This window comes from Vipera berus, assembly GCF_964194415.1.
Source record: "Vipera berus genome assembly, chromosome: 4".
NCBI classification, from domain to species: Eukaryota; Metazoa; Chordata; class Lepidosauria; order Squamata; family Viperidae; genus Vipera; species Vipera berus.
In genome coordinates, this window is record NC_138206.1 from 74834936 (window position 1) to 74856586 (window position 21651).

Consider the following 21651-nt stretch of genomic DNA (forward strand, 5'->3'; position numbering starts at 1 on the left):
TCCTGGAAGATGCGCTCTCTTGCCTACCTCAGTACAAGAACTCCAGCAAAGAAATAGTTAACTTGATCATCCCCTCTGGGCACCTGGTAGCGCAAGGCTCCATGAGGCCAATTTTGCTGGTTCTCCCTGAGCCAGCTGATAATGAGGTCACTCAGAAATTGAAGAAAACCCTGGAGGTGGATGAACAGTTTAGGAAACACAGAGAAGAGTTGACAATGAGGGAGGGTCTAACCTGGAAGGGCCCCAAGCTATATGTGCTGCTCAACTTAAGAGTTCAGATCTTGCAAAGGTGTCATAACGTAAAGCCCATGGGCCATTTCAGTTTTGTGAAAATCCTCCACCTAGCCAGGAGACAATTTTGGTGGCCTAAGATGAACAAGGACATAGAGAGCTATATTGCTGGGTACCCAATCTGTGCATCCATGAAAAGATTGTCAGGAAAGCCTCCTGGAACAGGGCTTTTCAACCGGTAGTATGCTTACCACTGGTGGTACGCGAGCACCGGGCTGGTGGTATGCGGCATTGCCTTCCTCCCCCCCCCCCCGCTCCTTCCCAGCTCACTTGGTTGCAGAAAAAATGCTGCTTGGCAGCGGGTTGCACAAACCCTAGGCTGCGCGAAGAGAGCAGGCGCAGAGCAAGGCCCCGCCGTCCCCAGGGCCGGCCATATGGATTTGCCAGCTGATCGACACATATGGCCAGCCCACACCTTCGCTGATGGGCTCCAGTCCACGGAGAGCTCTTGGCGGATCAACGGCTTCCCAGTGGCAGCCCCAGCCGGTGAGGAGGCTGGGAGGGAGGTGGCGGCCTGGTGCTGGTGCTGCCAGGGGTCAAGAGCCAGGATCAGGACCGCTTTGCAGCTGTTCAGAGCTTCTTTGGGGCTGCCAGGGCTCAGCGGAAGCACCAGAATCAGCACCAGGCTCCATCTGGAGCTTGGTGGTGAACCTGGTGCTTCTGCTGAGCCCCAAATAGGCACCAATCGCCTGGAAAGCAGCACTGATCCCGACACATCTGCTGAGCCCCAAAGAAGCACTTATCACCTGGAAAGCAGCATTGATCCCTGCTTACACACAAACACGTGTGAGCAGTTACAGCTCAAGGCGTTTCAGCCTTCAACTACGGCTCCCAGTGCTTGCCCCCTCACAGGGCTCCTGATTGGTCCTGCGCCCAAGTGCCCCACCCCCTGGGAGAAGCACAGCTCCGTCCAAGGCACACATGGCCGGGAAGGCGCATCCCAGTTACCAGTAAAGCGATCGGCCCACTCCTCTCCCATCGCCTGCTCTGCCTGGCTCGAGCAATGGTACTTCCAAAGCTGGCCGCTTCAAGGTCACATGGGCAGCCCTCGGCTGCTCCCCTCCCCTCTGGGCCTCCAAACCAATCCCCAGGCCAGTGTGTCTGACTGAGGAATTCTGGGAGTTGAAGTCCAGAAGTGGCTTGTAATTGGGTGATGCCGTTAAACTCTCGCACTGAGCGGGAGAGTGTGCCACCATGGCTCTTGCTCTCTGATAGGCTGCGGGGGCCACCGCGGAGGGGATGGTTATTTTGCAATGGGGGCAGGTGAGACAGAAAGGAGGGGCGGTTATGGCAGGAGAGACAAAACACTTCTGAGTGGCCTCATCATGGCTGCCGCCTCCCGTTATGGGTTGTGGTTCTTTTGATCCTGGTGTGCAGCTCCAGTAAACGGGCATATGAGCACAAGATAGTTCAGGGCATCCCCAGCTGCCCCTTTTCCTCTTGAGCCTCTTTCCGGTAATGGAGGTCTTCCCCACAAGCAAGTGAGCTGCGCAGGAGCCCAGGCGACACCGGCGCTTGCAGTAGCACAGACCTGAGGGCTGCTTCGTTCCCGCTTGGCCTCTCTCAAAAGAGGGAAGGAAGGAAGGAAAGAAGAAAGGTAGGGACAATGGGAGGGAAGGAAGAGACAAAGAGGGAAGGAAGGGAGAAAAGGGAGGGGAGGCTGGACAGATTGCAGGCACTGGCGGTGGCACCAGTGTGGAGGGTGAACCCACACGCGAGCAGGACAGATGCGCATGGCAGAGGCGCTGCTCAGGGCTGGAGGGTCATCACACGCGCGAGCGCCCTCTGCACCAGCACCACCGCCAGTGCCTGCAATCTGTCCGGCCTCCCCTCCGTCCCCAAGCATTGCCTCTGCCATGTGTGGCTGTCCTGCTTGCTTATGCGATCACCCTCCAGCCCCGAGCAGCGCCTCTGCCGTGCGCATTCCCAGCAGCCAATCAGGAGGATTCCTGGCCAGAGAGCGGGCTGGGGAGACAGCCATCACTGTGCCCAGCAAGAGGGACCTTCAGTTACCTCGGCCGCCTCTCCAGCATCTTCCAGAGGCATCTCCAGTGTCTTTCCTTCCAAAATTGAAGAGCAGCTGAAGTCTATCCCGACTTGAAAGGCAGGCGGGGAACGCAGCAGCTGGAGCAGCCCCTTAGTCCTAAGGACGCACCTGACTCGAAAACCGGGTGGGCGGGCTGGCTCGAAAACCTCGAGCGGATCTCTGGTTTGGTCTGCGCAGGGAAAGCGGGACCAATTGGAGGAGAAGCTGCAGCTGGAGGCAGAGTCTGTGATTTTTTTCCAGGCTGGGGTCTGGGCGGAGTAGCGCTGGACAATGGAAGGGAGGGAAGGAGGAAGAGACAAAAAAGGAGGAAAGAAAGGAAGGAAAGAAGGAAGGAAGGGACAATGGGAGAGAGAGAGGAAGGAGGGCACCCACCCCAGTCCTACCCTCCTCCAACAGAGACCCATGGATTCCCCCCCACACACAGGTACCCTGCAACCTGAGTGATGAGCTGCCCCCTCCCCCTGCCATTGACTTCGCTTGTCAAAAAGTTGCAAAAGATGATAACATGACCCTGTGACTTTCATAAGTATGAATCAGTTACCAAGCATCCGAATGTAAATCACATGACCCTGGGGATGCTGCAACAGTCATAAGTGTGAAAAATGGTCATAAGTCATTTTTTTCAGTGCCATTGTAACTTCGAACAGTCACTAAACCAATTGTTGTAAGTCGAGGACTACTTGTATTTTATCATTTTTTTCCTATTTTTTTGGTCACGTTTTTGACACCTTGCTGGGCGACTGGTGGTACTTGGATATTGCCTTATCCTAAAAGTGGTACAATGGGTGAAAAGGTTGAAAAGCCCTTTCCTGGACTATTGCAGCCAGTGGCTAACCCTAGGAGCCTGTGGGACAAGATTGCCATGGACTTCATTGTAGAACTGCCTGAGAGTTCTGGGAATACAGTGATACAGATCTCAAGCTGAGGCAATCTTGTAAAAAACTGAGTCCTACTTACATAGGATGTTTCTCAATTGTGAAAGTCATTAATCCAGTAATTGTTGAAATACGGTTGCCAAAAGAATTGAAATGAGTCCACTCAGTGTTCCATTGCAATAAGGGACCTACTTTAAGGCCAGTTGAAAAGGAACCTCCTCCTCCCATTTTGGTGGAGGGTGAGAAACATTATGAGGTTAAGAAGATACTGGACTCAAGGATTTTTATTGGGAAGATACAGTACTTGATCCAGTGGAGAGGTTACCCTTTAGCTAATACTGAATGGGTAAGAGCTCATAATGTGAACGCTGACGGGTTAATAAGAAAGCTTCATACTAAATACCCTCAACCTCCAAGAGGATAATGTTTGAATGTTTAAGTGTATTTATTTCTCTTTTATGTTTACCCTTCTTTCAGGGGGCCAACATGTCAAGGTTGAATTGCTAAGATGTCTGCTAACTTCTATGAATATTCAACTTGCCATAGAAACAGGGGGAGGTGTAGAAAGTGTAGTGAGGAAATGGGATTCCAAGAAGCCATCCACAAACCATGAGAGCCTACAAGAATGCCAAGGTAACTAACATAGGTGTCTGAGAAGTGGACCGTTCTCATAACAAACCAAAGATATATGATTGGGCAATGTGAACAACCGATGGGTGGGTGTTAAGGGAAGGTATTGTTAACTTGGCAGATTTTCATGTGGGAAAACCAGTGGGTTGCGATAACCCTGGGAAGTGAGTGGAAGACCAAGAGGGCTGCAGACTGGGAGGAATCAGCGGAGTGGAAATCTCTAACCACTTCCCTCGGCCCTTCGGTGGAGCAGTTGCAAGAAAAGTTTAGAGAACTGGACATGCGAGGAATGGAAGAGGTGAGATCCCCAGGTTGGGCCACACTGGGGATGGAGGTGTGACAAGCGGAGCATACAAAATCCCCAGCCCAAGGGGCAACACTGGGGACGGCTCAAACTGCGGCCTTGTCCCCTTCCCCATCTCAACCAGCAGCGCTAACATGGGTGTGCCAGGGACTGGCAGGGAAACAATGGGAACCTCCTGGTGGCCATTAGGCAGCCCCCTGAACCCTACCCAACCTGTGGTGCCCAACACATTGTGGGGGTACCACCCGGCTACCTACTGGTTCAAGATGACCACAAGCTACCACCTCTGAAAGCCACATTCAACAGCCAGCCAGAGAAGCTCACCTATTTCCTGAACCAGGTATGGATCTATCTGAGCCAGCATGGGGCGGTGTTCCCAGACGAAGTGGCCTGTGTGAACGCTATAGCAGCAAAACTGGAGGGGAAGCCACTGAGTGGATGGCGGCACTCAATGACGAAGGGGCTCCAGAATTGGGTATTGTCAATGATTTCCTGGAAGGACTCTGGGCCAGGTTTGGGGACTCCACCCAAGCCTACCGGGTAGAATCCGATATCCGCTCCATAAGACAAGGGAATCGGCCCGTGGCTGAGTATATTTGGAAGTTTCACAGCATAGCCAGGAGACTGGCTGGAATGCCTGTTGGTCTACCAATTCTGAGATGGGCTAAGCAGAGAGGTGTACCAGAACTGCCTACCCCAGGGGATCCCTGACAAATCTCCAAGCCTGGTACCAACTGGCCACTACAGTAGAGCTGCACCTGATGCAATATTGTTGACATTCTGCAGCTGAAAGCTGCCCTCACCAAAGCCAAAAGAAGTGCCTGCCAGCACGTAGAGGGAGAGGGGCCCCTCCTCTGAGCACCAGAGAGGGTCCGCATCGCCCTGCCAGAGCTTGCTTCCAATGTGAAAAGGCTACTAAGCAGCCAAATGCCTAGCTCCCCCAACCCATATTAATGCCCAGGAACCTGAGCCAACCCAAGCCGAAGAAGACTTCAAAGAAGACAAAAGAGAAAATACGAGTGGCACAGGTTGTGGAGGTCTCCCCCAAATCAAGCAAAGGGGAGGAAACTCCAATCCCCGGCAAGTCTGGACCCGTCTATGAGAATGACAGCGAGGGGGAAGATGATCCGATGGTAAGTGGCACCATCACCCCATTAACTGCCCAGGGGGAGGTGGTAGTCCCCCCTCAGTCAGGAGCAAGGGGGGGGGTCTTCACGGCCCTGTTATACTTGGGTTGCACCCAGTGCTTAATCAGCCTAAAAACGGTGGACTTGTTGGGACTAAGGCTTAAGAGACTAAAGCAACCCATGAAGTTTGAGCAAGTGGATGGCTCACCTATTGGGGGGGGGGGTTGTGCCTGCAACCTGCAACCTGCCTGAGCCAATAGGCCTAAGGGTATGGAGCCTCAAAGAGACTATCCAGTTTATTATACCCAAAGATAGCAGAGGCAATGATACTGGGGCTGTTGTGGCTGAAAAAAATGGAATGCATCAATTGATTGAGGAAGCAAAAGTAGAAGTTTAGGATTAAAGATGAGAAAGGACTGGGGGTGGAAAAGCCACGGAAGGTTAGGCAAGTGTGATTGGCCGTGAAAGTGAAAGAGACAATCAACACATACTAGGCAGCTTGATCATTCCCTCAGGGCAGCTAGCAGCACAGGGCTCTACAAGACCAATTCTGTTGGCTCCCCCTCAGCCAGCTGATGAGGTCACCCAAAAGCCAAGGGAAGCCCTGGAGGGAGATGAATCGTTTAGGAACCATAAAAGGGACAATGAAAGAGGGTCTGGCTTGAAAGGGTTCCAAACTGTACGTGCTACTTAATCTAAGAGCCTAAATTTTGCAAAGTTGTCACAATGTGAAGCCAGCGGGCCATTTTGGTTTTCTGAAGGCCCTCCACTTGACAAGGAGGCAATTTTGGTGGCCCAAGATGAACAAGGACATAAAGAACTACGTTGCTGGCTGACATGTGCTTCTATAAGACTGCCAGGAAAGTCTCCTGGACTGTTACAGCCAGTGGCTAACCCACACAGCCCGTGGGAGGAGATAATCATGGACTTCATTGTGAAACTACCTGAGAGTTCCAGGAATACCTTAATCTGGACTATGATTGACCTGTTTTCGAAGCAAGCACATTTTGTGGCATGCCTGAAACTTCCATTAGCTTGGACCTTAGCCAAGCTATTTATGCAGCATATATATAGGCTGCATAAAGTCCCAAGGCACATCATCTCTGACCAGGGGTGTAGTTTACTGCAAAGTTCTGGTGGGAGTTTATCAAATTAATAGGATCCTCACGGGGCTCAATACTGGGTTCCATCCGAGTACCAATGGGATGGCAGAGAGAGCTAACTCAATGATAGAGCAGTATTTATGCTGCCATGTGAGCTGCCAACAAACCAATTGGGCAGAACTTCTGCCTTTTGCAGAGGTAGCCTACAATAATTTTGTACATAGCAGTACTAGGTTCAACCCATTCGAGGTAGTGATGGGAGCAGACTTCATGCCTATGCCAGAACTACCACAGGGGTCCCCTTCCTCATCATCCTTAGCTAATTGGATGGATAACTAGGGAATCGTATAAGGAACAGGCTGATTGGAAGAAAGCTCCAGAAGAGAGTTATAGGATTGGGGACCAGGTGTATATGTCTACTAAGTATCTCAAGCTAAGGCAGCCTTGTAAGATGTTGAGCCCTAAGTACATAGGATCTTTCTCAATTGTGAAAATAATTAATCCAGTAACTGTTGAACTACGATTGCCAAAGGAATTGAAGCAAATTCACCCAGTATTCCATTGCAGCTTATTGAAACCGTTCAAAAGATCCAGCCTGAGACCTGGGCAAGAGGAACCTCCTCCTCCTATACTGGTCGAGGGTGAGAGGCATTATGAGATTAAGAAAATATTAACTTCAAGGATTTTTAGGGGGAAGTTACAGTACCTAGTCCTCTGGAGAGGCTACCCCTTAGCTGATGCTGTGTGGGTGAGAGCCCAGGATGTTAAGACTGATCGACTAACACAAAAGTTTCATGAGAAATATGCACAACATCTAAGGGGATGATTTGTGAATGGTTGGATAACTGTAATTATTGTTACCCTATGCTTATTTTTTTAGGGGGCCAGCATGTCAAGATTGAATTCCTAAGATGCTTGCTAATCTCTATCGTTATTCAACTTGCCATTGAAACAGGGGGGAAGGTGAGCTTGGGAGAAACGGGACCATGAAAACCAAGTTCAGAAAAGCAGGTGTCTGGCAGAGAAGTGGACTGTTCTCATAACAAACCAAAGAAATATGATTTGACAACATGACACTTGGTGGGTGGGATTATGGAGAGCTATTGTTAACTAAAAAAGGGACGCGGTGGCTCAGTGGGTTAGGATGCTGAGCTTGTCGATCGGAAGGTCGGCAGTTTGGCGGGTCGAATCCAGAGTGCCGCGTAACAGAGTGAGCGCCTGTTACTCGTCCCAGCTTCTGCCAACCTAGCAGTTCGAAAGCACGTAAAAATGCAAGTAGAAAAATAGGGACCACTACGGTGGGAAGGTAACAGCGTTCCGTGCGCCTTTGGCGTCTAGTCATGCCAGCCACATGACCACGGAGATGTCCTCGGACAAGCGCTGGCTCTTCGGCTTTGAAACGGAGATGAGCACCGGCCCTTAGAGTCGGAAACGACTAGCACGCATGTGCGGGGGAACCTTTACCTTTTTATTGTTAACTAACCAGATTTTCATGCAGGAAACTTAGAGCTGATTTTGCTTCCTCAGTACTGAGATGTGTATTCAATGAAGTTTATCTTTTATGGCACCTCAAAGCCATAGAGTTTCCTCAATGTTGAATTCGTTAGTTGGACAGTTGACACATGGCCAAGGTAAGGAAGGCTAAAACCTGACCACAACTTGAACAAAACACATAAGTTGAAACAGCAAGACTGAGCCAAGAAATATCTGAAGACAGATTTTTCAAAGGGTTTATGGACTGATGAGATGAGTGACTTTTGATGGACCAGATGGATGGGCCCGTAATGGGATCAGTAATGGGCACAGAGCTCCACTTCGACTCAGATGGCAGCAAGGTGGAGTGAGGTACTGGTATGGGCTGATATTATTAAAGATGAGCTAGTTGGACGTTTTCAGGCTGAAGATGGACAAAAAATCAATTCCCAAACCTACAGCCAGTTTTTAAAGACACTTTCTTCAAGAAGTAGTACAGGAAAAAGTCTGCATCTCAAAAAGACCATGATTTTTATGCTGAACAATGCTCAAAGTACTCCTCTGCGTTGCTAGCCAGTAAAGGCCTTAAAGATGAAAGACTAATGAAATGGCCCCATTCCTCATCTGACCTAAACCCTATTGAGAACTTGTGGGCCCTTCTTAAATGGGAGATTTACCGTGAAGGAAAACAGTACACCTCTCTGAACAGTGTCTCTGGGAGGCTGTGGTTGCTGCTGCACAAAACACTGATCTCAACAGATCAAGAAACTGACAGACTCCATGAACGGAAGGATTATGACTGTTATTGAAAAGAAGGATATTTATATTGGTCACTGATTTTTTTTTTGAAATGTCAGAAATGTTTATTTGTACATTTTGAGTTATTATTCTCACTTTAATAGATGCAAATGAATGAGATGGGCAAATTTTCATTTTTCATTTAGTTGCATAATAATTCTGCACACTAATAGTTGCCCAATAATTGTGCAGAGATAAATATTCTCCTAAGAAAGCCAAAACCTCACTTTTACTTTCATAAATATTCAGGTTTGAGGTTTATTAACATTTTGGATTGACCAAGAGCACTACAGTTGTTCAATAAGAAAATTAATCCGCCTAATAATTGTGCACACAGTTTATTTCCTAGAGTAATAAGTATTGTTATACATTTTAAACTTAAGGAAAAATACATTAACTAATTTTCAGAGAGACCCAAAATGATTTAAGGCATCCTCAAATCCTTGATTTATAAGAGGCTAACATAAAGACAATGGCAAATTCTTTTTATTTTGCTTACTTGTTATTGTTGAACTATTTTGAATGAGAACCTTTGCTAAAATTTATCTTTTACCCATCGCTGTGGGAAACAATCAGGATTTTTTTATAATTTAATATTGTTCTGTTCATAAACATGGAAATGTGGTATCTGGGTTAATTCATTAATCAAGGTTGAGTTAATGATGGCTTAGCAATCTATATGTATTTTACACAAAAACTGTTACACAGTAGGGTCATAAATGCTATGAAACAATTCAGTAGTGCTTTGTAACCCACACAAGCATTGTATCTCTCTGCTTATCATTAATAAAGTAGTCCCCTTCTAGTTCTGAAAAAAAGAGGAGCTGCTTTAATGAAAATTAGAGATGTACTGTGCTCATATAAGATTCAAACTATGTTTTGTAAATCATTTTTGAAATATGCATAGCTTATCACACATGAACCTCTGCAGCCTAGTCTCACCAATGTGTCAGGTTAGAGTTTTTATAATTTTCAGCTCCTTTGTAGAGTAACTCATAAGGAGGGCATCAGCGTCAGGAATTCTGACCTTATACACAATTTTTGAAAATAATATAAGGAGGAACATGTCTGAAAAAATAAAACTACATACTCAGTTTTAACCATTAAATAAGAACCCTGCCCCCCTTTTATATCTCAAGTAAAAAAGATACCATAAAAAGTCGTAAGTTAAAAAATTTAGTTTGACATATAGGTTTACGGTCTAACTTACAATGAAATATTTATTTAGTACAGGTGAATAACAATGACAGAGAAGGAAGAAAACTCCTTTTGTGGGTTGTAAAAGGAGGAAAGTGTAGTGCTTCCACAAGGAATAATGTCCATTTTTAATTAAGCACTATATAATCATTCACAAAATTCAAAAAGACAAATAGGATATGTAGATTTACTTTCAGCAACCTGAATTACTTTACTTCAATAAATATTGTACATAAGTGCAAAGGTGAACCTTCTTCCCAATGGCCTTTCAGTCCAACAACTGTGTGATGGCTGATGAATTAACTTGAAATGTTATTTTGAATTAATTAATAAAGCTTGGGGGGGTATTAACTCTAGCAATACCTATAAATGTTTAGTCACCGTTGAATGGGATATAAGTATTTATAAAACAGTAAAACTAAGCTTTAATACATTATTACTTTTAATCACTGAGACTATTGTGTACATTTATAATAAAACATGTCTCCAAATACAACACAGTAGTTTGCCACTAAAGTCTGGTTCTTGATTGCACTATTCATGCCCTTTTTGTAACTCCCCAAATCACCAACACGAAAGCAGTGACCAAGCAGTTTTAAGACCTACATTAAAAGGCTTGCTAGCAATCTCTTCCTTAAATTAAATTAAAGACATTCAGACAGTGCCAAGAACCCGCAAGTTGTCTTGTTAAGGTACACCGCAGCCATCACCATTTCATTTCTCACCCCTTCCCGCCGCCCCCCCCTCCGGAATTCTTTGTATAATCATTCAGTGCCAATTGGTACCATAATCCTATTCTTCGGGCGGATCACATCAACAAAAGAAACTAAGAAACACCTCGTCCAGGGGCACCACTTCCGCTTCGACAAGATACGCACCACTGCAGATGCATTCGTGCAGCTCTTGCCCCTTACCTTAGAGATGATCAGAGGTTCTCCATGTTCTCTGCCTCCTTTTAAAGTAAATCCCCAGGGAGCTTCGCCACTTAATTGTACTTCCACCAGCTTGTACAGATCAGCTCCTCTCTGTCTCCTGTCGCTAGCTGGTGGGGGTGTCCCTGCCGGATTACTGCCGGATTCAGCCTCGGATCTTTGTCTGCCTCTGAAGTCCACATTCTCCATAGTCTCTCGAAATTGTCCCCCCCCCCAAAAAAAAACTTCTTCCTAGTTTAATCCCACGCTTCGCCGACCTAGGAACCACATACCTCCCAGCAGTTTTTCAGGCTGCTCCCAGATGGGAAGGGAGAGGGATTGTAAACCCCTTCCACACCCTGGCTCCTCCTCCTCTTCCAGAGTTCAGGCTCTCATTTTCTTTCTTTGAAAGAGAAGCCCAAATCACCCAAAGGGAGAAGAGCGAGCGAGCAAGCGACCCCAGGAAATTAGACTCGCTTGACTGGACTAGATACAGCTCCCTCAAAGCATAAAATATTTATTCGTGCTTTCACGGCTGTTGGCTTAGTTGCTTTGCGCGCGCCTAATAGATTCACGGAAACAAACCGCGGCAGTTTTCCCCAAGGGAAATGCCAGAGACCAGAGCCCGAAGAGAAAGGCAGGAAGTCACTGAGGGCATTTTTCACTTTCTCCAGATGATACGAGATTCCGTTTCGGATAGGAGGGGGGCTCTTGCCAACAGGAAAAGGGGTGATTTGAAACATGGGTATTTTTTTGTTTTAAAAAGGAAATCTCGATCTGGACAATCGTCCTTCCCAAATGAGCCGAGGACAATAGCGAAAAGTTTTCTTCAACATTTAGAGGAAAGTCGCGAGCACCATCTTCTTCACAATGGGAGTAGCGCCTTTCCACTGAGAATAGTGGCCACCTTTCAGAAAACTGCTCCTTTGAATGTAGTTTTGCGCTCGGTGTTCTTAGAAGCGGTCCAGTTGGAGCCAGTTTTATACGAGGAAAGGAGCTGCAAACAGTAAACTTGACGATTCCAAGGCGCCAAGAAAAGGAGAGGTTGAGCCACGGCAAGGAAGAAAAAGAAAAAAACCTCCCTGTTCCCCTTCCAGGCAGCGCCAGCTCCTTCCGGCTCTTTGGCCGCAGGGTTTCACGAGGGCCTTTTCCCCTGCTGCTGTTTTGCCGAGGAGGACAAGCACAACAGGCTGGCTAAAGAAGGCTTTTGTGTCGGAGGGCGACGAGAAGTTCGCTTAGCAGCCTTCCAAAAGACCCCGCGGGCTGGGCGTTTCAGCGACCGAGAGGATTTTACAACATGAAAAAGTTCCGGCATTTTCCTTGCTGGGGGTTGCGGCGCGCAGCACCGAGCTACCTGCGAAATGTCTTGGAGGCGACATTTTTCTCGTCAGAGGCCTCCTAGCGACGGCTGCGGGAAAGCACAGCGGGGAGCAGCATCGCTTTCGAATCAATTAAAGCTCTACAGCAGCCTAGATAGCCTAGTGACGAAATCCGGGTTTAACAGGGACTAAAAGCGACAATTAGAAATTCCTTAGTCTAGTGCACAAAGTCTTCAAACTTAGCAACTTTTAAGACTTGTGGACTTCAGCTACCAGAATTCACCAGCCAGCATGATACCTTAACCATATAATGGTTGAACACTAGGAGTCAGTTCTAGCCCCGCCTTAGACATGAAAACCGGCTGGGTGACTTTAGGCCAGTCACTGTGTCTCAGCCCAACTCATAATACAGGGTTGTTATGGGGAAAATAGGAGGAAGAAGGAGCATTGTGAGTGTTCACCTCCTTGAGTTATTTATAAAAATAATAAAGGTGGAATAAAATGATGTGTTACCTTTTTAAAAACCCATTTATTACACTGACAGTGCCAAGTTGGTGTACTGGTTAAAGGATCAGGCTAGAAACCAGGAGTTTGTGAACTGCCACAAAGGCAGCTGAGAAACCTTGGGCCAATCATTCTCTCTTAACCCTAGTAAGAAAGCAATGGCAAATCACTTCCAAAATTCTGCCAGAGAAATTGCAAGGATTTACCAGGAGTAAAGATTGACTTGAAGGCACTAAAATGTTACATTACCTCTCACTTTGTTCAATTAATGCTCAGTAGGTAGAAACTTACTGTTTTACAAATGAGGGCAAATTTACACAGCATCTCTGCCTTGCTCTGTGTGGGGTCTTCCATGGTGGTGCACTGCAAACTATTGCCATTCAGGAATGCACATTGTGTGTTGTGCTTTAGGATCTGGAATCCATGGAGAAGGTGTGCCAAGACTCCAAGTAGAAACTGCAGGGCTACCATGTATGTGGGATACACATGTCAACACTGCACGAAGATGCCCATCCCCACTTGCCTGCAGCCACTCAATGCCATGCATATGAACAAGGTCTGGGTCATGGCCATCACTAGACACCAGCCACTCCATTATCACATCTGTTGGCTTGGACTTTGTCATGCATAAGTCATAGTGACATTGTTCAGCATTGCTGAGGCAACATGTACCATACAAGATCACAAATACATTTGTGATGTCTGATAACTCATTCTTCCAATTCTGTCAATACCATAATACCAGGACTTCTTTGCAATTGCTGTTTCTATACAAATCAAGGAGTTCCATTGCCATCTGTTTCCATTGCTATCCATACAGTGAGTGCTAAGAATAGTTGGACTCTCAGCAGAGAACCAATCTCTGGTGGGATTGCTTCAGCCACACATATTGTTGGATACCACTGTTAGTAAATGATAGGACCTGATTGAAGGAGGAGAAGGATTGCTCTTCTGTAACTGTTGTGATACCTAGAATAAAAGACCAGGTTCTCCGTGCTCTTAAAGATGGCAATTCACAGGGTACAATTCTGTGGTGAGCTTGTGTACATGGGAGAAGAGAGATCCCTCAGAAGTAGCAACGGTGATTATATCCTGCATTAAAAAAATGGCGGGAGTGAATTTCATTGATGTGGTTGTGGAGCAGGGGAATGAGCTAATATGAAAGGCAGGGATTTATATTATGAAACACATTGTGTCGTTGTTGTTTGCTGTTGCTATTTGTGCTAGATGCCAATGGATGTTGCACTGTGAAAGATGGTCCTCTTAAACTTATGCATGACAAACCCTAACTCTTTGCTAATAGAAAGTCTAACATTATTGTCCAATTCATCTGAACCATAAAAAACAACAAAACCATAGTTAAAGGAAGCATATAGTAACTCATGCATCTATTTTTACTCTTGAAGGTATCAAAAGTTTTCAGAAGCAGATAGAGCTATAAATGAGTCCTTCAAAATAGCAGGAATGAAATGAATAAAGTCAAACTTTTTTTCATAATATCTTTAATTTCCTTGTTTTTGAAATGTCACTGAATCCAATGGAAAACAATTAGAGAAATCATAATTTTCTTTATATTAATTAACCTTTGTTCTTTAGAAAACCTCTGAACAATCTAATCTCAAAGCTGTTGCTGCTACCGTGTTTCCCTGAAAGTAAGAACTACCCCGAAAATAAGCCCTAGATTGATTTTGGGGGGTGGGCCTAATATAACCCCTACCCCCAAAGAACCCTTAGTTTTGGGGCAAGGCACACATCTAAAAATCAAGCTAGGATAAGGGTGGAGGTGTGGAACTGCCCCACGCACCCTGCATTCACTTATCTTGCAGCCAGGCCTCTCCTTATTGGCCCACTTCTTCTGCAGCATCCCCAGGCTGCATTTTGCAGTCAGAGGCCTTCTCCTCTACAGTGGCCTTTTGGAAAGGTCTCTGACTGCATAATATTGGCACTTACATAATCGAAGCCAAAAACTGAATTCCCCTCCTCTGGGCACATAGTATCAAAGCACAATTCCCTCCTCCAATTAACAGTCATAAATCACATTCCCCAATTAGCTTGAAGCGCGGGCTTCCTCTCCAGCTCTCCAATTCTTTATCAGCTCTGGGCTCAATAACCTTGATTCTCACGCTAGGTTTAGTGTTGTTATGTCTAGCGGGACTCTCATTCACATGCCCCAACTAGCAACATCTAACTCTAAAAGCAAAGGGGAAAAAATGGCTACATTTCCATCTATTCTCAATGCAAAAACATGTTAGCAGCATTGACATCCATGCCCCCCCTTACAAAAAGGACAAATCCTGGAATGTAAATGAAAGAACAGGTTAGGGATTGCCTTTCAGTTTATTAGGGTGTTTCTTATAGAACCTATTAAATAGTCTGTCAGCTTTCACGTCAGACTTCACCCAAGTGGCCTCAGACAACGAATATCCTTTCCATTGTACTAAGTACTGCAATTTCCCTGCAATAATTCTAGAATCAAGAATACGCTTTACTTCATAGTGAGTCTGTCCTGCCACTATGAGGGGTCTGGGTGCCTTCTTAGGGGGAGGTCTTAAAGTGGAACCCCGATAAGGTTTCAACAGGCTGCAATGGAAAACAGGGTGAACTTTTCCTAAGAGCTTAGGGAGTTTTAATTCCACTGTAACCAGGTTAATGATCTTTACAATGGGGAAAGGTCCCATGAACTTCAGTCCTAACTTCTTACTAGGTGATCTGAGATGTAAATATTTAGTTGACAGATAAACCTTTTCCCCAACTTGTAATGTTCTTTGAGGAGCCCTTTTTTATCTGCCTGCTTTTTATAGGTCTCAGAAGCGTTTTTAAAGCAGTTTTCATGATATTCCAAACTTCTTCCCTCCCCCTCACCCATTGATCAAGTGTCTGAGATGAGGGCGCCTGGGGGTATTCAGGTATCAAGCTGAACTCTTTTCCTGTGGCTACTTTAAAAGGCATGAAGCCAGTGCTGCTGTGAACAGAGTTATTGTAAGCCACCTCTGTGTAAGGGAGGAGGTCAGTCCAGTTTGTTTGTTGGTAGCTAACATAGCATCTGAGATATTGCTCCACTATTGAGTTCGCGGATTCAGCCGCCCCATTAGTAGATGGATGAAAAGCAGATGATAGACCTTGAAATGATCCAATTAGTTTAAGAAAACTTCTCCAAAGCTTAGCTGTGAACTGCACCCCCCTGTCCGAAATTGTTCATTTAGATGCGCCATGCAGCTGGTAGATGTGTTTCAGGAACATTTTGGTCAGTCGTTGGGCGCTAGCTCATTGGGTGGGCTAAACTCTCCTGTAACGTCCCTTGCATTAAGGGAGGGGCTTGGGTCCTATAGGTAACCTCACAGTCTCAGTCATTTTTGGAGCCACCAGGAAACAAATGAACTCCCAGTGCTCACCTATTTCTAAAGTGACTAAAGTTCCCCCCATTAGGGAGCCATCAGCTTACTCAAATCTCACGGGTTTGGAGAGCAGCCTTCCTCGTATTCCCATTTTCATGGCAAATGACAAGCTAATAACACACCGGGAGCATCCAGAGTCGACTAGCACTTTTTAATCTACCTGTGCCCCCATCTTAGGGATTATGAGTTTGGCAGGTAGCGAGAAAGGTGGGATGTGTTGACTCAACATTGGGTCGTTCTCTCCTTCATCGTCGCTGTCGTAGGAGGGTAGAGTGGCGGCGGGTCCAGCTTAGGTCTTGGCACTATCCTGCATGGGGGACATGACTTGGGCAACAGGTTCCTGTGTGATCCAATTAGATTTCTCTTTCGTTGGCTGCTGGATGGGTTTGTTTCTAGCTGCTGGTCCTGATCTACTCTGCTGCTGAGGGTAAGGGACTGGACAATTTGCTGCTCAATGTCCCTGTTGTCCACATCGGAAACACTTGATCAGTGGACCTGCAGGTGGCCTGGGATTTTCAGTACCTGCACTGGTTGAAGGGTTTTGTGGGGGGGTAGCTGCTGTTTGAGTTGCTCTGGTCTCGACTTGGCTTCAGGTGGGGAGTGACCTCTTATACCAGGTGACCTGAATGTCCAGTCTTACTGCTGCCTGGTACCATTCTTGCAGCTGATCAGGTACTGCTCAATAGATACAGGCCTGGGAGAGATGGTTGTCTAGTCCCTCTTTGAAGTGATGGACTAGGGATTGCTCGGGCCACCTCTCTATCCGACCGGCTATTTTGCAAAACTCTCATATGTATTCCAGTGCAGGCCTGCCAGTTTGCTTTATCTTGTGGACTTGTTCCTCCACTTTGAGGGCAATGGATGGGTCCTCAAACCTTTCTCTCAGTACTAGGAGGAAGATATGGAGGTCCTCCAACTCAGATACCTGCTCGTTATATAAATTGTTCAGCTACTTGGATGCTTCTCCTTCCAAGCTGGACGCAATCACGTCAACCATAGTGGCTGGGTTCTGATAGAAATAGGCACAGCGGTTCAAGTGAGAGCGCACTTGGTTGAGGAAGAAGATCAGCTTCTCTGGGTCCCCATCGAAGGTTGCCCTGAAAAGTGGCACTATCAATGGTTGCTGGCCTCCTCACTGTGGCTATTGCACCCCCAGCTTTTGCTGCCCCCCATGGCAGTTGTTGGATACCCAGTGGCTGCAAGCCTCCCAATGGTTGCTGCATGCTCAGGGGCTGTTGCCACCCTCACAGCTGTTGCTGCATTGCTGGCAGCTGCGGCATCCCCAATAGCTGTAGGCCTCCCAATGGTTGCTGCATGGGCGGGGGCTGCTGCCATCCCCACTGTTGCTGGTTTGCGGTGGGTTGTGGCATCCCCAGTTGCTGTAAGCCCCCTGTGGTTCTGGAGGGGGTTGTTGCTGGATCTGCTGCTGTATATTTGGGGGCTACGGCCACCCCCAGCTCAGCTGCTGCTCTGGCAGAGGCTGCTGGCCTCCCACCTCTGCAGGCTGCGGTATCCCCCATTGCTGTATGGACACTGGGCTGGGTGCTCGGTAAGCGTGTCAATCCAGGGATTCTGTCAGAACCCATATCCTAATGGGCCACTTTTCTTTTGTTAACTCAAACCTTTTCTCTTTTCATTTCTGGGTTCTGCCATACTCCTGAAGGGGAGGGGGGAAATGCTTGTGGGTTATTGCCTTGACTTCCTCTATTGCTACATTGTAAAACATTGCTATTTCTGCATACCTCTTCTGTGAACTACCTCTCCCATTGTTGTCAGCTAAAAAGGGGGAGGGGAGAAGAAAGGAATGTATCTCCGGCAAGCAGCTTATCTCCGTATTCGCAAGGAAAGGTGCGAAAAGCTGACAAAACATCGCTGCAGCCCGGAGACAGTCTGATGTTATCTTTTCTTTCCCACCACAGACCTAGCACCTAGGGATTAGCCTATTCAAACTGACTGGATGAACTATGGGGTGGAGTTTTGCTTGGGACACTTTTAACCTATTGATCTGAGCAGGAAAACCTCAGATCCTGTCTCTCATGCCTCCTATCAACTTCTCCTAATAAAAGCTCCTTTTGGAAGAAACCGTTTCCATGAGTTCTACTTTCTTAGGATGAGGTATTGAAATGGGCCCTGACAGATTGGCTGTCCCAGCAATGGTTCAGGCTCCTATCTCGTCGTCAGCGATCTGGGCTTTTGGAGGAGCGACGTCTGGAGCTGTCTCTCTCCACAGGGCTGGAGGCCCTGGAAGGTGGTTTCAAGGGCGGGGAGGCTGCCTGGTCTGCACAGGTGGGACTGGCGGTTCCCCTTGTCAGGAGTTGGTGGCTGCCTCATCAATCATCATGATCGCTAGCGTATGGGGAACAGGAAGGTTGCTCCCCCCTTCTCATCTCTAGCTCTTCAAATCTTTCCACCAACTTCTCCACTGACTGACTATGGCTGCGGACAGGTACTTCCACTCACCCAAGTCCTCAGAGGTATATGATTTTGTGGTTCTCCACCGGTCTGGGGAATGTGACATGCGGGAATCCCTTCCTAGCATCTCCACCTCTCCCGCCTTTGAAGCACTTGAGGGTGGCAAGGGCATCTCGAGGTGTCTGGAGTCTTTGCTGGGTAGGGTCTATTCTGATGACCAGATCAGCTGTCCTTGTGGCTTGGGCTTTGCCCCCAAGGGTAGCAGCCGCTGACCAGATCAGCTGTCCTTGTGGCTTGGGCTTTGCCCTCTGGGGTAGCAGCCGCTGCCGGGGTGTTGGTTTCAGGCGTTCTCTCTTTCTTCATGCTGAGATCTTCCTCGAATCTTTGTCAGCTTATCCCTCGATTCTAGGGACAGCGACTGGGCTCAGGAACCCAAGATAGTTAGGAAAAAGTTTGAGTTTGAGTTTTTGGCTTAATGTCATGGTTCCGACAGATGAAACTCTTCAAAAGAACTTCGAGGCATTGTTTATCTTAAACGATCTTTTATTTGAGTAGCATAATATTGGCACTTAGATAATCAAAGCCAAAAACTGAATTCCCCTCCCCTGGGCACATAGTATCAAAGCACAATTCCCTCCTCCAATTAATAGTCATAAATGGCATTCCCCAATTAGCTTGAAGCATGGGCTTTCTCTCCAGCTTTCCAGCCCGCCTATTCTTAATCAGCTCTGGGCTGAATAACCTTGATTCTCACGCTAAGTTTAGTGTTGTTATGTATAGCTGGACTCTCATTCACATCCCCCCATCCCAGTATCATCTAACTCTAAAAGTGAAAAGGAAAAAATGGCTACATTTCCATGTATTGTTGATGCAAAAACATCCAATGTTAGCAGCGTTGACACCATATTGCAGTCATGCTGTCTCCATTTCAAAGTATCCTGTTTCTTTCTTATGTAGATGTAAAGTGCCAGAGAAATCAAAGTCTTCCTCTTTCAAAATAGTTTTAAAAACTAGTACTAAATGTGTAAAATGGATGAGCAATTTCAAAGACAGTTTACCTTACAGAAATTTAATGTTAAGAGCGTGGTGCAACATGGTTATACAAAAGAAGATTTGGTTTTGCTGCCTAATAGACCTTCCTGTCAGTCTAACACAGGGGTGTCAAACTGGGGGCCCATGGGCTGGATGAGTCACATGCCGTTCACGCCCACCCCAGCTCCGCAAAGGCAAAAAACATTGTGATCTGTCACAATACATCACGTGATGTGATTGATTTTGACACCTGTGGTCTAACATAAAGGCATGCATTTTATACACCAAAATAAACTCCTGTGCTCTTTCAGAAACTCTTAAAAATGTCCCTCTCCCTTTATCATGACATCAGATTAATTCTGCAATTAGTTGTATGCTTATTTAGAAATGAAGAATTTATTTATGTATGTTATACACACACACACAAGCACAAAAGAAATACAATCCCACTCAGTGAAAGCAGTAAAATAGAATTTGTGAACCATTATTTAAGATGAAATTGTGACCAAATACATGGCTTGAAAATTATCTTGAAGACAAAAATTATTCAAAACCTTTGCCAATAAAAAATAGAAAAGAATGTTGACAGTAAAAAGTTAATTGTGGACAGTAATGTCATAGACTAAACTACTGTAGCTTCAAGAGCATTTCAGAACATCGCAACCTACTTCAGGAATGTAATACTTTAATTAGTGTATAATACATGTAGTAACACAAGGTTTCACAACTTGCATATTCAATGCAAAAGCAGTACAGAAGTAGAAAAGTATACAAATGCTTAACATAAAATGTGATAAGAAAAAAAATTGACTCCACCAATAGTCAAGGATATACATTATAATTGAGTAGCCTCATGGAAAAGATAATGGATTGACCTTATTATACAACAGATCAGTGTCCGACAACAACTATCCTTGATTGGATACATGACCTTGAAAGACCCAGAAAACACCCAAATAAATATTTGCAGTCAGTTGAAGAGGACTTAATCCTGTAATGGACTGATTTGGGCTGATGATACTGATTTACGTAAAAATAAGTCTTATCAACTAAAATATATATCATATCATTGAACATACTTTTAAGATGAGAATACAAAGAACAGACTGAGCTGTTAATTAAAAAGAAATACCCAAATGCTGGGGTAAATTCTGGCCTTTAGTTCTATTTTTTTAAGAAAACAAACTTCTTAATAAAAGACAACTTTCCAGTCTACTAACTTGACTCTAGTGCTATGTTTTTCAAGCTTGGCAACTTTAAGTGGACCAACTCCCAGAATTCCCTTTCCAGCACACAAACTAGAGAATTTTGGGAGTTGAAACCACAGACCTTAAATTTGCCAAGTTTGAAAAATACTGATCTAGTGACAGGTTACTGAGCCTAGGCTGCAAAAGCCCAGTAGACATCGCTAGATAGCTGCGGTGATGCAAAAATTCTACAATGTTGTCATTATCTAGTTTTCATATGGATTTCTGAGCTCAGATGCCGTATGATAGTGCAAAGTGGAAATTCAAGATGCAGTTGATGGAAGAATGAGGGTGAGGATTCGTTCTCTGAGTTTGTGGGTTGGTTTCTGAATGTTTCGTTACCATGTTAGTTAACATCTTCAGCTGAGTTTAGGGGATGTCAGTCAGTGCCAGTGTTCTGTTTATAAGGGCTTCAGGCAGGGTGCATCTAGTGAGGGTCTTATGATGGGTCTTCTGATGGGGAGGTTACATCAGGTCAGGGTCACTGGGATGTGAACTGCTTGTAGGGGAGGGGGTTGTGTGGGTTGGTTGAGGGCTGGTACTGTCTCTGGTTGGCTGTGTGGCTGATTCGGATTCTACTTTGGATTCTGAGAGAATGAACTTCACCCTCATCCTACACCAGAGCTACAGGTATTCGCTACTATTGATGGAGGAATGCTGAAGCAGTAACTAAAAGCATCTCTCTCTCTCTCTCTCTCTCTCTCTCTCTCTCTCTCTCTCTCTCTCTCTCTCTCTCTCTCTCTCTCTCTCTCTCTCACACACACACACACACACACAGTTTCGGAAAAAAACAAAAAACGGAGCCGGGAATGGCAGCTCCAGGGGCTTTAATCGCCACTTCGCCACATGATCTGGCTATCGCGTGACTCCCTAATTCTAAGTTGCAGCAGGAACAAGACGGAAAGCCTGCAAGAGCTTCCTACGAGCGAGCGAAAGCGTCTGGCCCTTCGTCCCACCCCGACCCTTTAGTCTCCCCCAAACTTGCT

The 21651-nt window shown here is 46.1% G+C and overlaps 1 protein-coding gene across 1 annotated transcript in view; it reads right to left on the minus strand.

Annotated features, from left to right (window-relative positions):
- The window catches only part of LOC308667237 (protein Shroom2-like), a gene marked incomplete at its 3' end in the record, with an annotated part of 136054 nt that extends 125069 nt beyond the window's left edge, over positions 1–10985 (minus strand). Inside the window, exon 1 of the mRNA XM_081326380.1 lies at positions 10760–10985. Coding sequence (XP_081182506.1) covers positions 10760–10966 — 207 coding nt within the window. The 5' untranslated portion in view covers positions 10967–10985. The remainder of the gene's footprint in view (positions 1–10759) is intronic.
- Between the last annotated feature and the right edge of the window lie 10666 nt (positions 10986–21651).